The following is a 14,182-nucleotide window of genomic DNA, read 5'->3' on the forward strand; positions in this document are numbered from 1 at the left end:
ATATATAGAGAGACCTTGTTATGCTAAAAGTCTTTGCAATTAATCAAACAATATTCTGTGCCATTTATTTATTCAGGATTTACTGGCTAAAAGAATGACTGTGGTCATATAGTAGGCATTACAGTCTTATTAGCATTTGTATCACATGCAAACATACTCTTAGCATTTCTGTTTACTAATTTTATCATGTGGCAACATGTATGTGAATTTTTCTACAATGTTGTGATTCTGAAGTGTATAAATACTTTTTACATTTTCACAGTTACAAACTTTTTGCCAAAAGCCATTTAAACAATCTTTAAGTTACAATGAACTGTAATATCCGGGATCTGCAGCAACAGGATCAAAATGCAATTTCTGTACAAGCAATATATGATGTAAACTTTTCTTAAAGTGCCTAATACATAATCCCTTAGAGCACTGAGCAAGTTTGGCACAAATACACTGTATTTCCCTCATGCTAACCATTGCAGTAACTTTCACAGGATATCGTCTTCTTTCAGACATGATGGAGTTGATATGGCGCTTGTGAATTACATCATTGTACTGCAGAAACATCCTGTGAAGTTACTGTTACAGTTGATGAATTTGACAGATGACTTTGTACATATTGTACTTTCAAACATACACAATGTTCAGCTGTTTACCGTCTGCTGCCCGAAAAATACTTTGAAATATAAATTAAAAATTGCCCCAATTCTACTCCTTACTAACTTGATTGGGATCAATATTATTACAGTGACCTAGCAAAAAATCCAGTTCAGTGGGCTCAATGACAGCAGGTGCTGAGCAGCTGACATGTTACGTGTTGTGGTTTGGCGGCATGGGCTTTCTACACAATACATCACACATGAGAACACAAATGGTAGGTAACATGACTTGACTATGGTTTTGTTGCCATTTGAGATAATGTTAAAAATATCTGTTGTGTTTCAAGGCTCTGATTGTGTAATTGATACAGGCAGTCTGCCTGTGGAGATACAGAAAGGAATACAGGACTGGATTTAAAAACTGTCTTCATCTTCTGATTAGTGTTTTCCTGAACCAAAGAAATTCTTATTATGGAAATCCAACAAAGGAAATTCAGTGCTCAGTGTTAAAAAGAAACAATGCAAACCTTAAGACTTGGTGGTCCATAGCTACATTTTCTATATATCAAAAAGAAAAAAAAAGAAAAAAAAAAGGGGGAGAAAACAAGGAAAAAGCCCACTTTTCAACCACAGCAATAGTATTTTGAATTTTGCTCTCATTTTAAAGATGTTGTGTTCTCCAACTTCAATTTACATGTTGAGGCTTTAGACCACTGTTGCTGGCCTGCGATCCATCTCTGCTTCCAGCTTCACCATCTGCTGCATCTCCTTTGCCTGCAATCCAAAATAACCACATGAAGCACTGCATCAGATCGTGTGTTCAGAATGATGCACATTTTATATGATAGCATCTGGGTAAAATACAGGCAAAACACACTGAAGATACATGTAATAACACTATGTCTCTCCCCCCTCCCACCATGTCATTATGTTTTCAAAATCAGCTGTAATTCTTATGTCTACAAATTCTAGGAAAATATTTTTGATTTTATTCCAAGATTCATGGGTTGAATTTCTGAAGAAACGCACAGTAAAATGCAAAAGCACTAATTTTAGGGAAGAAAACTATTCAGATGCTGATTCAACTGTTTCTCCTGATAAGAAATGTCTTTGGGAATGTATGGTCAATCACTGCTGTGAGAGTACTGCAATATACTTTTTACTTCCTGAAATGTTCAGAGTTAATTTATGATCTGGACCGATTTCTTTCCATAAAGACAACAAATGATGAAAATCTGTCAGCGTAACATCTTTCTTGCAGTATGTTATATAGTTTGCCTTTTTTTTTTTTTAAAATAATCTTTATCTGGCCTGGAGATCTTTCTTGTCTTTTATTATTACAGATGTGAACTATTTCACCTCAAGATTAGACTACTGCTACATGTCCTCCATGGGATTACGCACATTGAATCCACCTGAAATTGCATCCAATTGCATTGTGCAGAATACAGCACTGAATTTATGCCAGATCTTGCAATAAACTCTGCATGTCTCAGGCTTTGCAAGAAGAGTTAAAGCACTGTATAAAAATGTTATCTGGCCTGGGAATCCTCTGCTTAGAGGGAGCTTTTAAAATTCTCTTTCTCTCCATCACACATACATACTTGTACATGCTTACTCCTCCTGTGGCTCAGCTACAGATTATAAATTGTACTTTGGTTGAAACTCTGTGGTTTGAAAGAACTGGGAGTCACCATCTCTTCATTTTCTGTGACGACTCTCAATCTGTGAAGTTATTTAAATCCATATCCCAAAGGACTCTGAATAACTTGACCCAGAGGGCAAGCTATCTTTACAACCAAGCCTCTGGGGATTAGGACAAGTTTAGGAAGAGGAAAACCAAACTAATCCTTTCTTCAGTGTACCTCCTTTGTATCCGCTAGGCAGGGAAGAATGGTTACTGAACTTGATTTATGTGAACTCTTCCTCAGAAAGTTGTAAATGTTGCTTTGACAGGGAAATTTGATATACAAACTCCTGCTTAAGTAGTCACCTATTCTGGACATGCAAAGACATATATGTGAACATGGGCAGATGTAGATCTAAAGTAATGAGATGCACAGCTATCCATTTTGCAAGGTAAACGTGGGTTTGTACAGATGTGATATACGTGCCTTCTTGAAAAATCTAGCCCTGTACTTTCACAATCATCATCATCATCTTGGGGAAAAAAGTAATTATGATAATAGCAAAGAAACTGTCATAAATATGATTAAAAATTAATCAATGCTCTCCATTTAAATGAGTTAAAAGCTTGAAAGTAATGAAGAAATAATTTTAACATGGAAATGTGAAAACATAATAAATAAATTAATATGTACAACCTCTTCTGAAATGTTGGCTGGATTTTGCCTGTGTGTGAAGTGCAATTCCAGATAAAACTCTGTGTTCGTTTTTTAGTGACTCATCCATTTTACGTTTTAGAGTTGTGACTTAACTGCTGGCACATAGTGTCCTATAAATATTCTGCACGCCAGTGTATAGCATAGGGAATTATTTTAGAGATAACCTGGTTTCAAAGAACACATTAGCATAGGATCACGGTGCCCATTTTTGCTACTCTGAGGCCAGTTCAGACAGTGCACTCTGACGTGCACACACAAACACAATATGACGAGCTTTCTGGAAGGCAGTGCTAAAGCTACAGTGAATCCGTGAAGTTAGTGGCAGTTAATGGATCCTGCTTGCAAAAGATGCTTGCTCTCCAGTGAAATCTGAGACAGGCTAAGAACCATATATATTAAATGAAGAATCTTTTTTTTTTTTTTTTCTCTAGCCTAATGAATGTTTTTTTCCTCATTAGATGTCTGTAAATACATGTTGCAAAAGTGTGGTGCAATATGTGAGTATGTTATCAATTCAAGAAGATAATTCAGGTCAGGCAATACTGTAAAACTGGATGTTCAAGCCTAATACAACTATTTCCCTTGGAAAGAGAAGGGTTAATAGAGATTTCTTGTGAGTAATGATTATTTAGGAAGCTACAGCAGCACAGCCACACAGTATAATTACCATACTTTGTAATGCACTGGATTTTAAAGTGAATTTTGAAGTGCTGGAACCCTCTTCTTCAAACACTAAAAAGCTATTTCTAGCAATCTATTTTATACTTCGCTATTTTTAGTGTGGAATTTCTTATTTTATTACCATACTAATATATGTGAATATTCTTTGTCTATCAGCATTACCAGTTAAGCATATGTATGTTAACACTAAAATAGTTTTCTTCAATCAATACACACTTTTTGCAGACAGTTTAGAACTCTGAATGTATCTTTCAGTAACAACAGGTAATGTACAATACAAGTTAATCTCTAAATATTTCCTATTTACATCGTTGTTCATATGCATCTGAATTGGAGATGCTAAAGCACAAAATACTGTTAGGCTCAAATACTTGTGTGCAAAAAAGATTAACATTGTGTTCACTATGTCAATGGTACTTCCCAATGGTTGCATTTACAAGGAAGGCTCCAATGATAATGATTCAATTTAGAAGGAAAGCACACTGAAATAAGAGTTTGCTTATTATACGTCCATCCTACCTTGTGTTTGAGACACTGCATGACAGGATTTCAAAAGCTGTTTGTACAAAAATAATAATGTCAAAATTGAGTAATACAAGGAGAAACAAATTAAATGAATGAAAACTGAGGTGAGACTAAAAAATTAATGCAAGGAAAACATACATAAAACAAAAATTTAAATTATAACAGCTTGTATTGAAGGCTGTTTCCACCCATATTTCTACTTTTTACGTTCTATATTTGTATGAAAAGTTTCTTCACCCATTTGATCAGAAAAAAAAAAAAAACATTTTGAAATGTGCATTAAACAAATACCACCTTTATTTTGATCCAATTAGCTTTCACACATCAATGCATATAGCAACAAAACCAGACCTTGGGTTTGCATTGGTGCACTTTAGGGACTGAAAGGAAGTGGTCAGGACAGCACGTGTGGAAGTATATTTTCTGATGGATTAAATCAAGTGGGTTAAAAAGCTGTTAAGGACTGCCCGTGGTGGAGGCCTCCACATGCCCCCACAAAGTGATAACCTGACAGAACCTGCATGATTTTCCTCTGTTTCATCGCTGATGATGTGGGCTGACCTGCACTGAAATGGAGTATGAGCAAGCTCATGTAGGCTGTTATTGCCTCTCAGCAGTGGAGGCTGTAACCCCAGGTGAGGGAAGAATCTAACTGCTGAAAGAGGTGACTCCTTTAACGACCCACAATTATTTCCCAGCAGCCTATCTCCCTTATACATGATGTGTTTGCCACATTGTGGTTGAAAGTACAACTGTAATCATTCCCTCTCCTTATGTGTTTAAACGCTGGATCTAAGACCCTCTGAAGCCACCAGCAGAAAGACACCACTGATAACACCTGTCTTTGGATCAAGCCCATTTTTTTTTGTCAACTAGTTCAGTTTACGGAGTTCTCTGTGATGCTCTCTAAAGTTAACGCTACAGGTCCACTGTACCCCAATTGCCTCCCCTAGGTGTCCTCCCACCCCATCTTTTGATTGTGTGCAGCTATTGCTCAGGAGCAGAATGACCAATAGATTCATTCGTGTTGTATGTCAGAGATGGCATCTACAGAAACTCTGGCAGGGGACAGACTGGAAGTTTTGCTTGCTGTCCAGAAGGAAGGTGGAGCAATCAGAAGGCAGAGCCACAGTGGCCGGGGTTCAGTAGTAGCAGCTGCCTGTGACCCTACTTGCTGTCATCACCCCAGAAGTTAACCCAGTCACACACAGCTTTTGGGACTCTTGTGATACTGGAAACACTTGATTTGGACATACTCTTCCCTCCCCCTCTGCAAGATTACTTTAATTCATAGTATAGTGTCTGCCAGAGAGTTTAAGTTCAGAAAATTTAATAACAAAGAATTAAGTGCATAACCCTTGAAAGCAACAGGTATTAAACACATCCTTTCTCTCTCATCTTACTGAACTGCTGGGTATATCCCCCTTGCAGTTTACACTTGTGTAAGTGCATTACTGCAAGTTCATGCATATTACAGCTCTACTGGCTCAACCTTTCAGCAAGGGAACTGCTCAGAACAGTACTGCTTCTACCAGAATTAAGATTAGAATTTTCCTTGCTTTGCCAAGTAGCTTTTTCAAATTAAAAAAAAATAATGATTATAAACTAGCAGAAACTAAAAGGTATTTTAATTAGGAAAGGGTGTATTAGCACAGATTAAACTCCCCGTGCTACTATACTCCTCTATTGTTCAGTCCAAACTAAAGTGGCTCTTGGAGTTCAGAGATGCTCTGTGCACATGCTTTACCTCTATTTCCCAGACAGCACTAGAAATATAAGTTCAAAAGCAACAGAAACAGATTTTCTTGAGGTAGTTTTGTGGAGTAATTAAAATTTGTATGCTGGGCTTTTTATTACTGTCATATCTAGCTAACGAGTACCAAAGTGGCTGAGCTGCTAAAAGGACAGACTGACTAAACAGTTAAGCTTTCACATCTGAAACAAACCGAGTTCTATATCATTCATTTTAACTCCCCCAAGTACTTGAGTGACCATGAACAAGCTCATTTTCCCCAGTTTGGTAATGATTTATATTTAGAAGCATTCTGTTCAGCCTGATTCTGGTTACCATTCTTACTAGTCTGCTTTTATTTTAAGCATTTTTAAAAAATACCTGCTCATTCTGCTTCTCTAAGACTTCTAAATGCTCAAGTTGAACTTTTTTCAACTGATCCATTTCCTTTGACTGCTTCATTGCAAGCTGTAAGCAAGAGAAAATATTGGGAGAGAAATATAATGCATTATTGAAACACAAAACAAAAACTTAATTGAAATATATATATACTGTGTTGCCTCCTTTGGATAGTACAAAACATCACAGGAGGCCCTGTCTTAAGAAGAGTCTTAAGAAGAGCTATTAATATAACAATAATATATTTATACATATTGCATATAATATATATACTACATAGAAGTCTAACAGAGACACATCAACCTTAACTTTGTTGTTTTAAAGTTTCCTCTTATATAGATGTTAGATCTTTATACTACAAGCAAGTGGAACAAAGCAAGGACAATCATTCATTTATTTTTTTTTTTTTTTTACTAGAGCTGTATTCTCAACACAGAAATGAAAATGAATATCCAGAAATAGTCAAGGTTATAGTTACCCTTTTTCTCTCTTCGAGGAACTTTTTTGTGTTGCTGCTGTTCAGTTCTCTGACTCGTCTAAAAAAAATACAAACATTGTCCATGAAGACTTGTTAGAAAAAAAAAAAAAAAAGAAACTCAAAGGTACCAGCAGAGAGAACCACAAACTTGTAAATTGTATTTTAATTTTTGATTATTTGTCACATATGGCACTAATGGCAAGCTGAACAGTCTTCTAGTTATTACACTTTATTGTTTCCAATGAAGTTTTGACTTTTTGCCTTACTCAGGAGTGGTGAAGAGAACTTAAAAAACTGTTTAATTCATCTGTGTATTCTTCATTTCACTCTCCATTCATCAAAATAAATTGATTACAGAGTGCTACATCTCTAGCAGTGGCAATGGAAAAAACATCTGATCATCATATGTAAAGTTATGGTTTACCAATGCTTTAAGGTTCTTAAAGATATTATTTATACAAAGGTAAATATACAATACTAATGTAAGAGACATAATCATAAGACTCTCTTCTTAGGATTCATGTCATGAAATATACCAGAAATAGTTCAAAGAACTGAATCAGCCTAACCTCAAAGCCTGAAAAGTGGAACTGCATTCAGACTGCATTCAAATATCAGAAGAGATTTATTTTCAAGTTGTTACTGGAGGTCTTACATAAACTAAGCATACAGTTACAAAGGCCTCTGACAACTCATCTTTCTGATGAGCTAGGAATTTGTAACACTTAAGAGGCTTAATTCAGTAGGAACAGGTTCAAGCCTTTTGGCCAACACAGCCCAGTATCAAGGAGAAAAAGTAAAGAGGAAAGAATGAGCCAGATGGCAAGCCCAAAGTGAAGGGGAAACCTTGAAGGCTTATGAGACATCATCATGTACATTCTGCTTCTATCTACTTATTTGGAAACGTAAAGAAGAAACTTAAAATAGATATAATACAAATCAATCTTCCAAAAAAGTCTCAGTAGCTGGTACTGGCAAGTCTCTCAAGTCAATTGTGGCTGTCTTCCCCAAACATGCTTTGAATAACCCACTTTTAGAAGTGTAGTTGTGCCCTTGGTTCGCTGAGCTTAGATGCTGGCCAGGTTCCTAATACCAGCACATAATAACGGAGAGAGCTGTGGTTCTGTTCAGGACCAGAGGCAATACACGTGCTGTTCAACAGTACACCTCCAGCTTCTTCACTCCTATCTTTCATCACCCTCTCCATTCATTATCATCGCTTTTAGCACACCTGTCTTCTGTTCCATCTCTCTTCTGCGTTATCAGTAGAAGATGGAGAAAAGCATTCACTGGCACCACCTCCTGTGTTTTTAGTGATGCTACCTCTTAAGTTATTCTAAGTCCACCTAGCACCAAACCTCAGACTCCCTTTTCAGAACAACCCTAATGTCATTTAAAAAAAAAAAAAAACAAGAGCAAAAAAGTATACTGCACTCCTAAGTACAGTCATTACAACTCTTAGGCTTACACCAGTCACTCACAGATAGTAAGTATAAAGTTCAGGACATTTTTGTTTCCCTGAGAAGGGCATCACGTTTATTAAAAGAATAAACACGAGAAAAGTAACACCTTTCTTAAAATGGTCATTTAAAAGTATTCAGCACAATCATTAGACATTGTTTCCCTACATAAAAGCATGGTTTTAACAGAATTAATCTGTGAGTTCACTTGCCAGCTTTTGATAATGTTCTTCTCTTCTCAGAAAGGAAGCTCTGGTACTTACCTCTCTCTTTCTGCTTTGTTTTTGATAGATTTGTCTTGGCTTATGGCTTTGCTGTTCTCCATAGATATTTTAGCCTGGTTGGCACGCATCTCCTTGCTTTCCCTAGGCAAAATCAAATAAAATCATGAATATACAAAATGCAATTGCTGATGAAGTTGGTTTCCTGGTATTACTCTGCATTGTAGCTTATTTTGTCCTTGAAGTATTAGGGAAGAGGAAAGACCAGACTATAACAAAATTGCCTTCCTTTAGGTAGACTTTATACAATTTGAGCAAGCATTCAGAAATCTTCATTTGTCCTAGAGAACATAATTGGAAAGAGAAGCTTTATGCATTTTACACTTTGAATGTTTTTAAAGGGTGGAAAATAGTCTTTTCTCCCTAGGATAAAGTTGTCTGAACATGAGCTACTGTCAGCTATGTAGAAAATGCAACTTACCTATTACATATCCTGCACTCTGAATATGGCTGCAATACAAATAGTAGTAGTACTTCTAGGGTTGTATGAGCTGACAGCCTTCCTTTCAAGACTTCTACTTTGGGACTGCAAAAAGCCCTATGTTTTAGACCATGGCCAAACCTGTGCTTGTTTTCTCCTTCTGGCCCAGAGAACCCTGCAGTCTTTTCTGTGAAACTGTGTAGCTTTAACAGGAGTTATGATTCATTGTTGGGACTAACAGCACAGATGCTGACTTTCAGAAACGGCTTATGAACTGTGAGTGAACAGAATTTGGCTCAGCCTTGGTAAGCCAGCCGAGCTCCAGAAAGGCCTTCCCTGAAGGCTTTCTCTTACTTTCTGCCTGCTTAGTATTCCAGCTCTGGCAGCTCCTGATCTTAAGTGCTTATTTGAACAGGAATTATATATGGAAATTAGACAGTGAATAACTGGCAATAGTAATTGTGAAGTCCCCAGCAGTGCATAAGCATGTAAAAGTTACCTGTTGCAAGCCAAGGCAGTGCCTCAGTCTCTTTTTCTGGACATATCTTAGAGTAGAACACTGATTAATTATTGTACTTATTAACCCCAAATTTTAAGTATGCACAGGAGAAGAGTGGCACAGAACAGAGAGCTTAATTTAATGAAATGTTGACACAATTTTTGAGGCACTCTTTAATCTCTAGAAGACATTGATGATTAAGTAGCATGAGTAAACTTTGTTCCATAACTTACATTTTTCATACATTGAAACTTTTTTAAAAAAATGCAGCACTCTTTTTTTCCTCTAAGAATTCATAAGAAACATTTCCTGAATACAGACTTAAAAGCAGTAAAAATGAGACAGAGCTCTAAAAAATGTTCTTTTGAGAGCACATTTCATTCCAATTGTCCCTTCTCCAAATAAAAGCTTTTATTTTCTATATTCAGTTTAAAGTAATTTTCAAGAACACTACCTTAAGAGCAGTACTGAAATAATTTTTTTTTAAATTCCTGTGCACAGGGATATGAAAAATGTTAAGTGTGGGTGTTCATACTGACTTAATCTATTTGCATCAGATATAATTTCAGAGTGAAAGCAGTTAAGAGGATTAGAGGACTACTGTGCATCACTGATGACTTAAAATGAGGCTTTGGCCACAGATATGGCTAGAAGAGCCAACACCTATCCATGTGCAACTGTTTCTCTGTTCTGGCAGCTATGATTTAGCTCTCAGTTGCACTGCTAATGGTCTTCCTGGGTGTTTTTGGTTTTCACCACTTGCAGGAAATAGAAGATATTTTTAATAGAAGACATGAAAAATCTCATCGTCCTTTTAAAATCACCAACAAGCGCTTGTAGGGACCACTTCTTGTTTCTAAAATAGCATTTCCCAAAGACAGGGCCAAAGTTCTAGCATCAGTTCACTGCCTAACTGCCTGACCTGGGGCTTCACGTGAAATCCCAAAGTTCAGCCCGTATGCCACGATTAAAGAACTCCCTCCTGCTCAGAGGTGATGGGTATACCTATAGTACAAGTTAACTGCAAAAAGTAGATAAGCCGGGATGGCAAAGGAAAAAGGGATTCTGAAAAAACACCATATGTGACTACAAAATTTAACTGTTGGGTTCCTACTGTATCATACTGATTGTAACTCTGAAATTTGTACAAATGTCTTCTGAAAGGATATGTGAGTTTAAACACGTGAATCTATCCTGGGAATTAATACATATATTTAGATTACATTAAAGAGCATTAATGTTATATCACCAGTCTTGTTTGAGTATCTAGAAAACTCCTTTTGTATTACAAAAAAAAAAAGAAAAAAAAAGAAAGAAACATTTTTCCTTTCTCTCTCATGTTATTTAAATACAAAATGCTTGCAGATATGAGCTTCAAGTCCTCAATTTCTGAAATGCTGCAAGCTCACTACATCACAGTCAGTAAAGCTAACCCATTCATGGTAGGTAGGGGGGATGGCATCCCTAGAGTTCAATAAGCTTCAGATTTTTAGTAGTATTTGCTGTCTTCTGCTTTGTTTTTAAATGAGCTCAAAGCATAAACTGTAATTGCTTTTCCCACTGCACATGAAGGGAAACAATCTACCCTGCAGCAGATAACTATCATTTTAGATTACTGATCTTTTCTACCAGCTTTGTGTCCTCTGTTGTGATAGCTAACTGATTACTTCAGCTCACAGAGAAGGGAAGCAGCAATAACAGCATGCTGAGAGTATGGTTCACCTCCCACACCGCTCTCAGATAGATCCCTCTTTTCCTATGGTTACCTGAGCTGTCTCTTGGTTATTACATGCACCTATACATATAAATGTGTATGTGTTCCCACATACAATGCATTCTCTGAAATAGTTCACAAATGATTAAGTGTAAAATTTCTTTGGGGGCATTATTATTCACATTTCAAATTTCCCATTCCAAATTCTTCTGAAATATTCATAGATGTAGACACACTCCTACATTTGTTTTAAACAGGAAAGTTCCCGGTCTGCACATTTGGGGATTACATACAAGCTCCTGAATAAGCAGAAACACTAATTGCCATGAATAAAGCAAAACAAATTTTGAAGGTTGTTACTCCTGGGACAGCTGAGAAAAAAAGTTCTCAGCATTTATCAGGATGTAAATTTTGAGGTCTGGTTCTTAGGAGCTCTAAAAATAGAACAATATGTGGACTTACACATAAGTGATTGCTATGAAGAGAGAAAAATCCATTACTAAGAATATATATTCATATATTCATTTACAATAAATTATACAGGGCCAACACAGAGATGCAGAAATTCTAAACCCAAGAGAGCATGTACGGAAAACTAACAAAAACTTAATTTCAAAAAGATGAGGACAAAAATATCCTGTTCCACAAGCAGGGTATACATCAGTAGAATATCTTCTAAGTGCTGGAGTGAATTTCAAACAGGACAGAAAACAGGACTCTCAAAACCAAAGAGATATGATTTCTCTGGGCTGGATGATGCAGCCCAGTAAGATTCAGAGACACAATGCTAAGGACTGCACCTTCCTCTGGCTAGTGTCTTTTGAACAAAGCATTTGTATTATAATTTAACAATTTTCTGACTTTAGTTTTGATGGGGTATGTATTGAACGACAGCTTGAATACATGGGTTAACACAGAGATTAACATAAACATGAGCTCACTAAAAGCCTTTTGCTGGGACAATTCTCTGTTGGATGGAAAGCTTGCAGGTCCCAGCATGTGTTCTCTGATGCAAAGATAAGCTGCTTTTTTCACTCAGAATTTTTTTAAAAAATAATTTAAATTCCTTCGTTAAATGTGATTTATTTATTCCTTTTTCCCTATGGTTTTGATGTGAAAGATGCTGTAGACAATTACATATGAATATGTATATATGTAAACACATATTGCATTCATGTACTTTTAAGGCTGATTCACATATTAGATCATAGCAGAGGAAAATGATTCCTCTCCTTACTTCCATTTTTTAACAGTCCGGATACTATTTGTATTTAATTTCTTCAAACTTCAAATGTGCAGGACAGTTAATCATACAAGGAATGTGACAGTAGTGTCATGCAGTATCTTCTGCGTTCCCAGTGATTATGGCGGTATATTGTATGAAGATATTAGTCTAACACAGCTTACCTCATTATCCATTCTTTTTATGATCTTATGTTTTGTGGATCTTTCTTATAATCAACAACGTTATAAATACATGTACCCACAAGTGCTAGCAATTTAAAGAACATTTCCATATTTGATCTTTCTCAGTTTTTCTGGGTAAAGTCCAGACACATCCACAGCTGATGTGAACTACCACCACTTCATCGCATCCGCTGCCTTTAATGAAGTTCCTGCAACTTAATCTGCCAAGAAGCCCATTCCTGCACCTCTCTATTCCTTGCCTGGTAACTTAATTCACTTCTACCATGCATGCAGTCCAGTACCTTTGACAGCAGTACAGGAGCTATCAGCACAAGAAACTAGAGCATTCTACAAAACAGACACCAGCCAAGCCCTCGTCATCAAGTAGCACTGCCCTGCTCACCTGTCATGTGAAAATTTTAGCTGCTGGGTTTGTTGTTCATGAGCATTAATCAGCAGTTTCTTCAGTAGTTCACACTGTTGGTTCAAGTGTAAATCACGGATTTCTTGCTCTTCAGCACTGTGTGTATTGATCATCTCAGACCACTCTTTAGTGTGTTGTGCCACAATCTCTTTGACCTGTAGAGAAGGAACAGCAACTTTGCCAGTGGTTCTCAGGCTATAAGACCAACTATTACTGCTGCTGAAGATGATGTAGAGACAATCATAAAAAAAAGATTAGAAAGAATGCAGCTAAACTGTGAAAACGAAGTTACACAAGTGAAATTGCTTCAGAGTAATGAAGCCACTGAGGACACTACAGGGTGTTATAAAAACAAATATAAAGCCACCCCTAACACCTAAAGTGCCCTGAATGAATTGACTGCATTTATGCTTTTGACTGTACTAACATTATTTTAAAACCTTCTCTAACACCAAGTTCATTATAAAATGCTTCCATATTCCTGGTTGCAAGGAAAAAAAGATATTAAGAATATTGAAAGTAACAATGGAAAAACCTAGTGAGCGGGACTTCTCTGAGGGCTTAAATACAGTCTTTGATTTTGTGAGACGGCTTTAAAAACAGTTAGTTTACAGAGACATCCTGTATTTAATACAACCTGAATCTTAGGATAGGTTACGTATTTTTGTTTTATATTCGTTAAGTCAGCAGGGAATCTGACAAGCATTCTTCTTTTGCTTATCTCCCAAGACTCACAAGAAAAAAGAGATTAAAGTTTTGGAAAGTTCCCAAGACACAATTTGAAGAAGTCTAAATCACTAGAGTTGTTATTATAATAGTATATTACATTCAATGATTTAGAAAAGAAGCTAATAGAAAGATATATTTTATTATCCTTTAATAATCAGCTTTGTGTATTTTGACAAGCTATCCCACTTTTCCATAAGTGGTATACAAAATGTGCCTCACGAAAAATAAACCTATTTTCAGGTACTCATTTCAAGTTCTGCTATAGTAACTAATCGCATTTGGGTTGTCTTCTATCAAAGCTAAACATTACTCTTTGAATCAAAAATTGCCACCATCTTGCTCAAGAAGTGTGTGATTGATGCCAGTATTTCAAGAGTGGGCCCACAGAAGCTCTGCATAATGCAGAGCTGATCTTCCTACACACACTGGTGATGGTGAAAGAGGGGGCTTGAAAAGACCCAGTCCCCATTCTGCCCTGCAGAGGCTCCTCTGAAGGC

At 36.6% G+C, this 14,182-nt stretch overlaps 1 protein-coding gene across 13 annotated transcripts in view; it reads right to left on the reverse strand.

The window, feature by feature from the left end:
• Positions 1 to 808: 808 nt before the first annotated feature.
• PLCB4 (phospholipase C beta 4) overlaps positions 809 to 14,182 on the reverse strand; it is a 200,677-nt gene continuing 187,303 nt past the window's right edge. For all 13 annotated transcript variants that reach the window (XM_040551655.1, XM_040551652.1, XM_040551647.1 and 10 more), the window contains 6 exons: positions 12,936 to 13,111; positions 8,474 to 8,575; positions 6,751 to 6,808; positions 6,255 to 6,341; positions 4,136 to 4,172; positions 809 to 1,364 (listed from right to left, as the gene is read on the reverse strand). In XM_040551655.1, the coding sequence (XP_040407589.1) occupies positions 1,276 to 1,364; positions 4,136 to 4,172; positions 6,255 to 6,341; positions 6,751 to 6,808; positions 8,474 to 8,575; positions 12,936 to 13,111 (549 nt within the window). In that variant the 3' untranslated portion in view covers positions 809 to 1,275. The remainder of the gene's footprint in view (positions 1,365 to 4,135; positions 4,173 to 6,254; positions 6,342 to 6,750; positions 6,809 to 8,473; positions 8,576 to 12,935; positions 13,112 to 14,182) is intronic.

Source organism: Cygnus olor, chromosome 3, assembly GCF_009769625.2.
Source record: "Cygnus olor isolate bCygOlo1 chromosome 3, bCygOlo1.pri.v2, whole genome shotgun sequence".
Lineage (NCBI taxonomy): Eukaryota > Metazoa > Chordata > Aves > Anseriformes > Anatidae > Cygnus > Cygnus olor.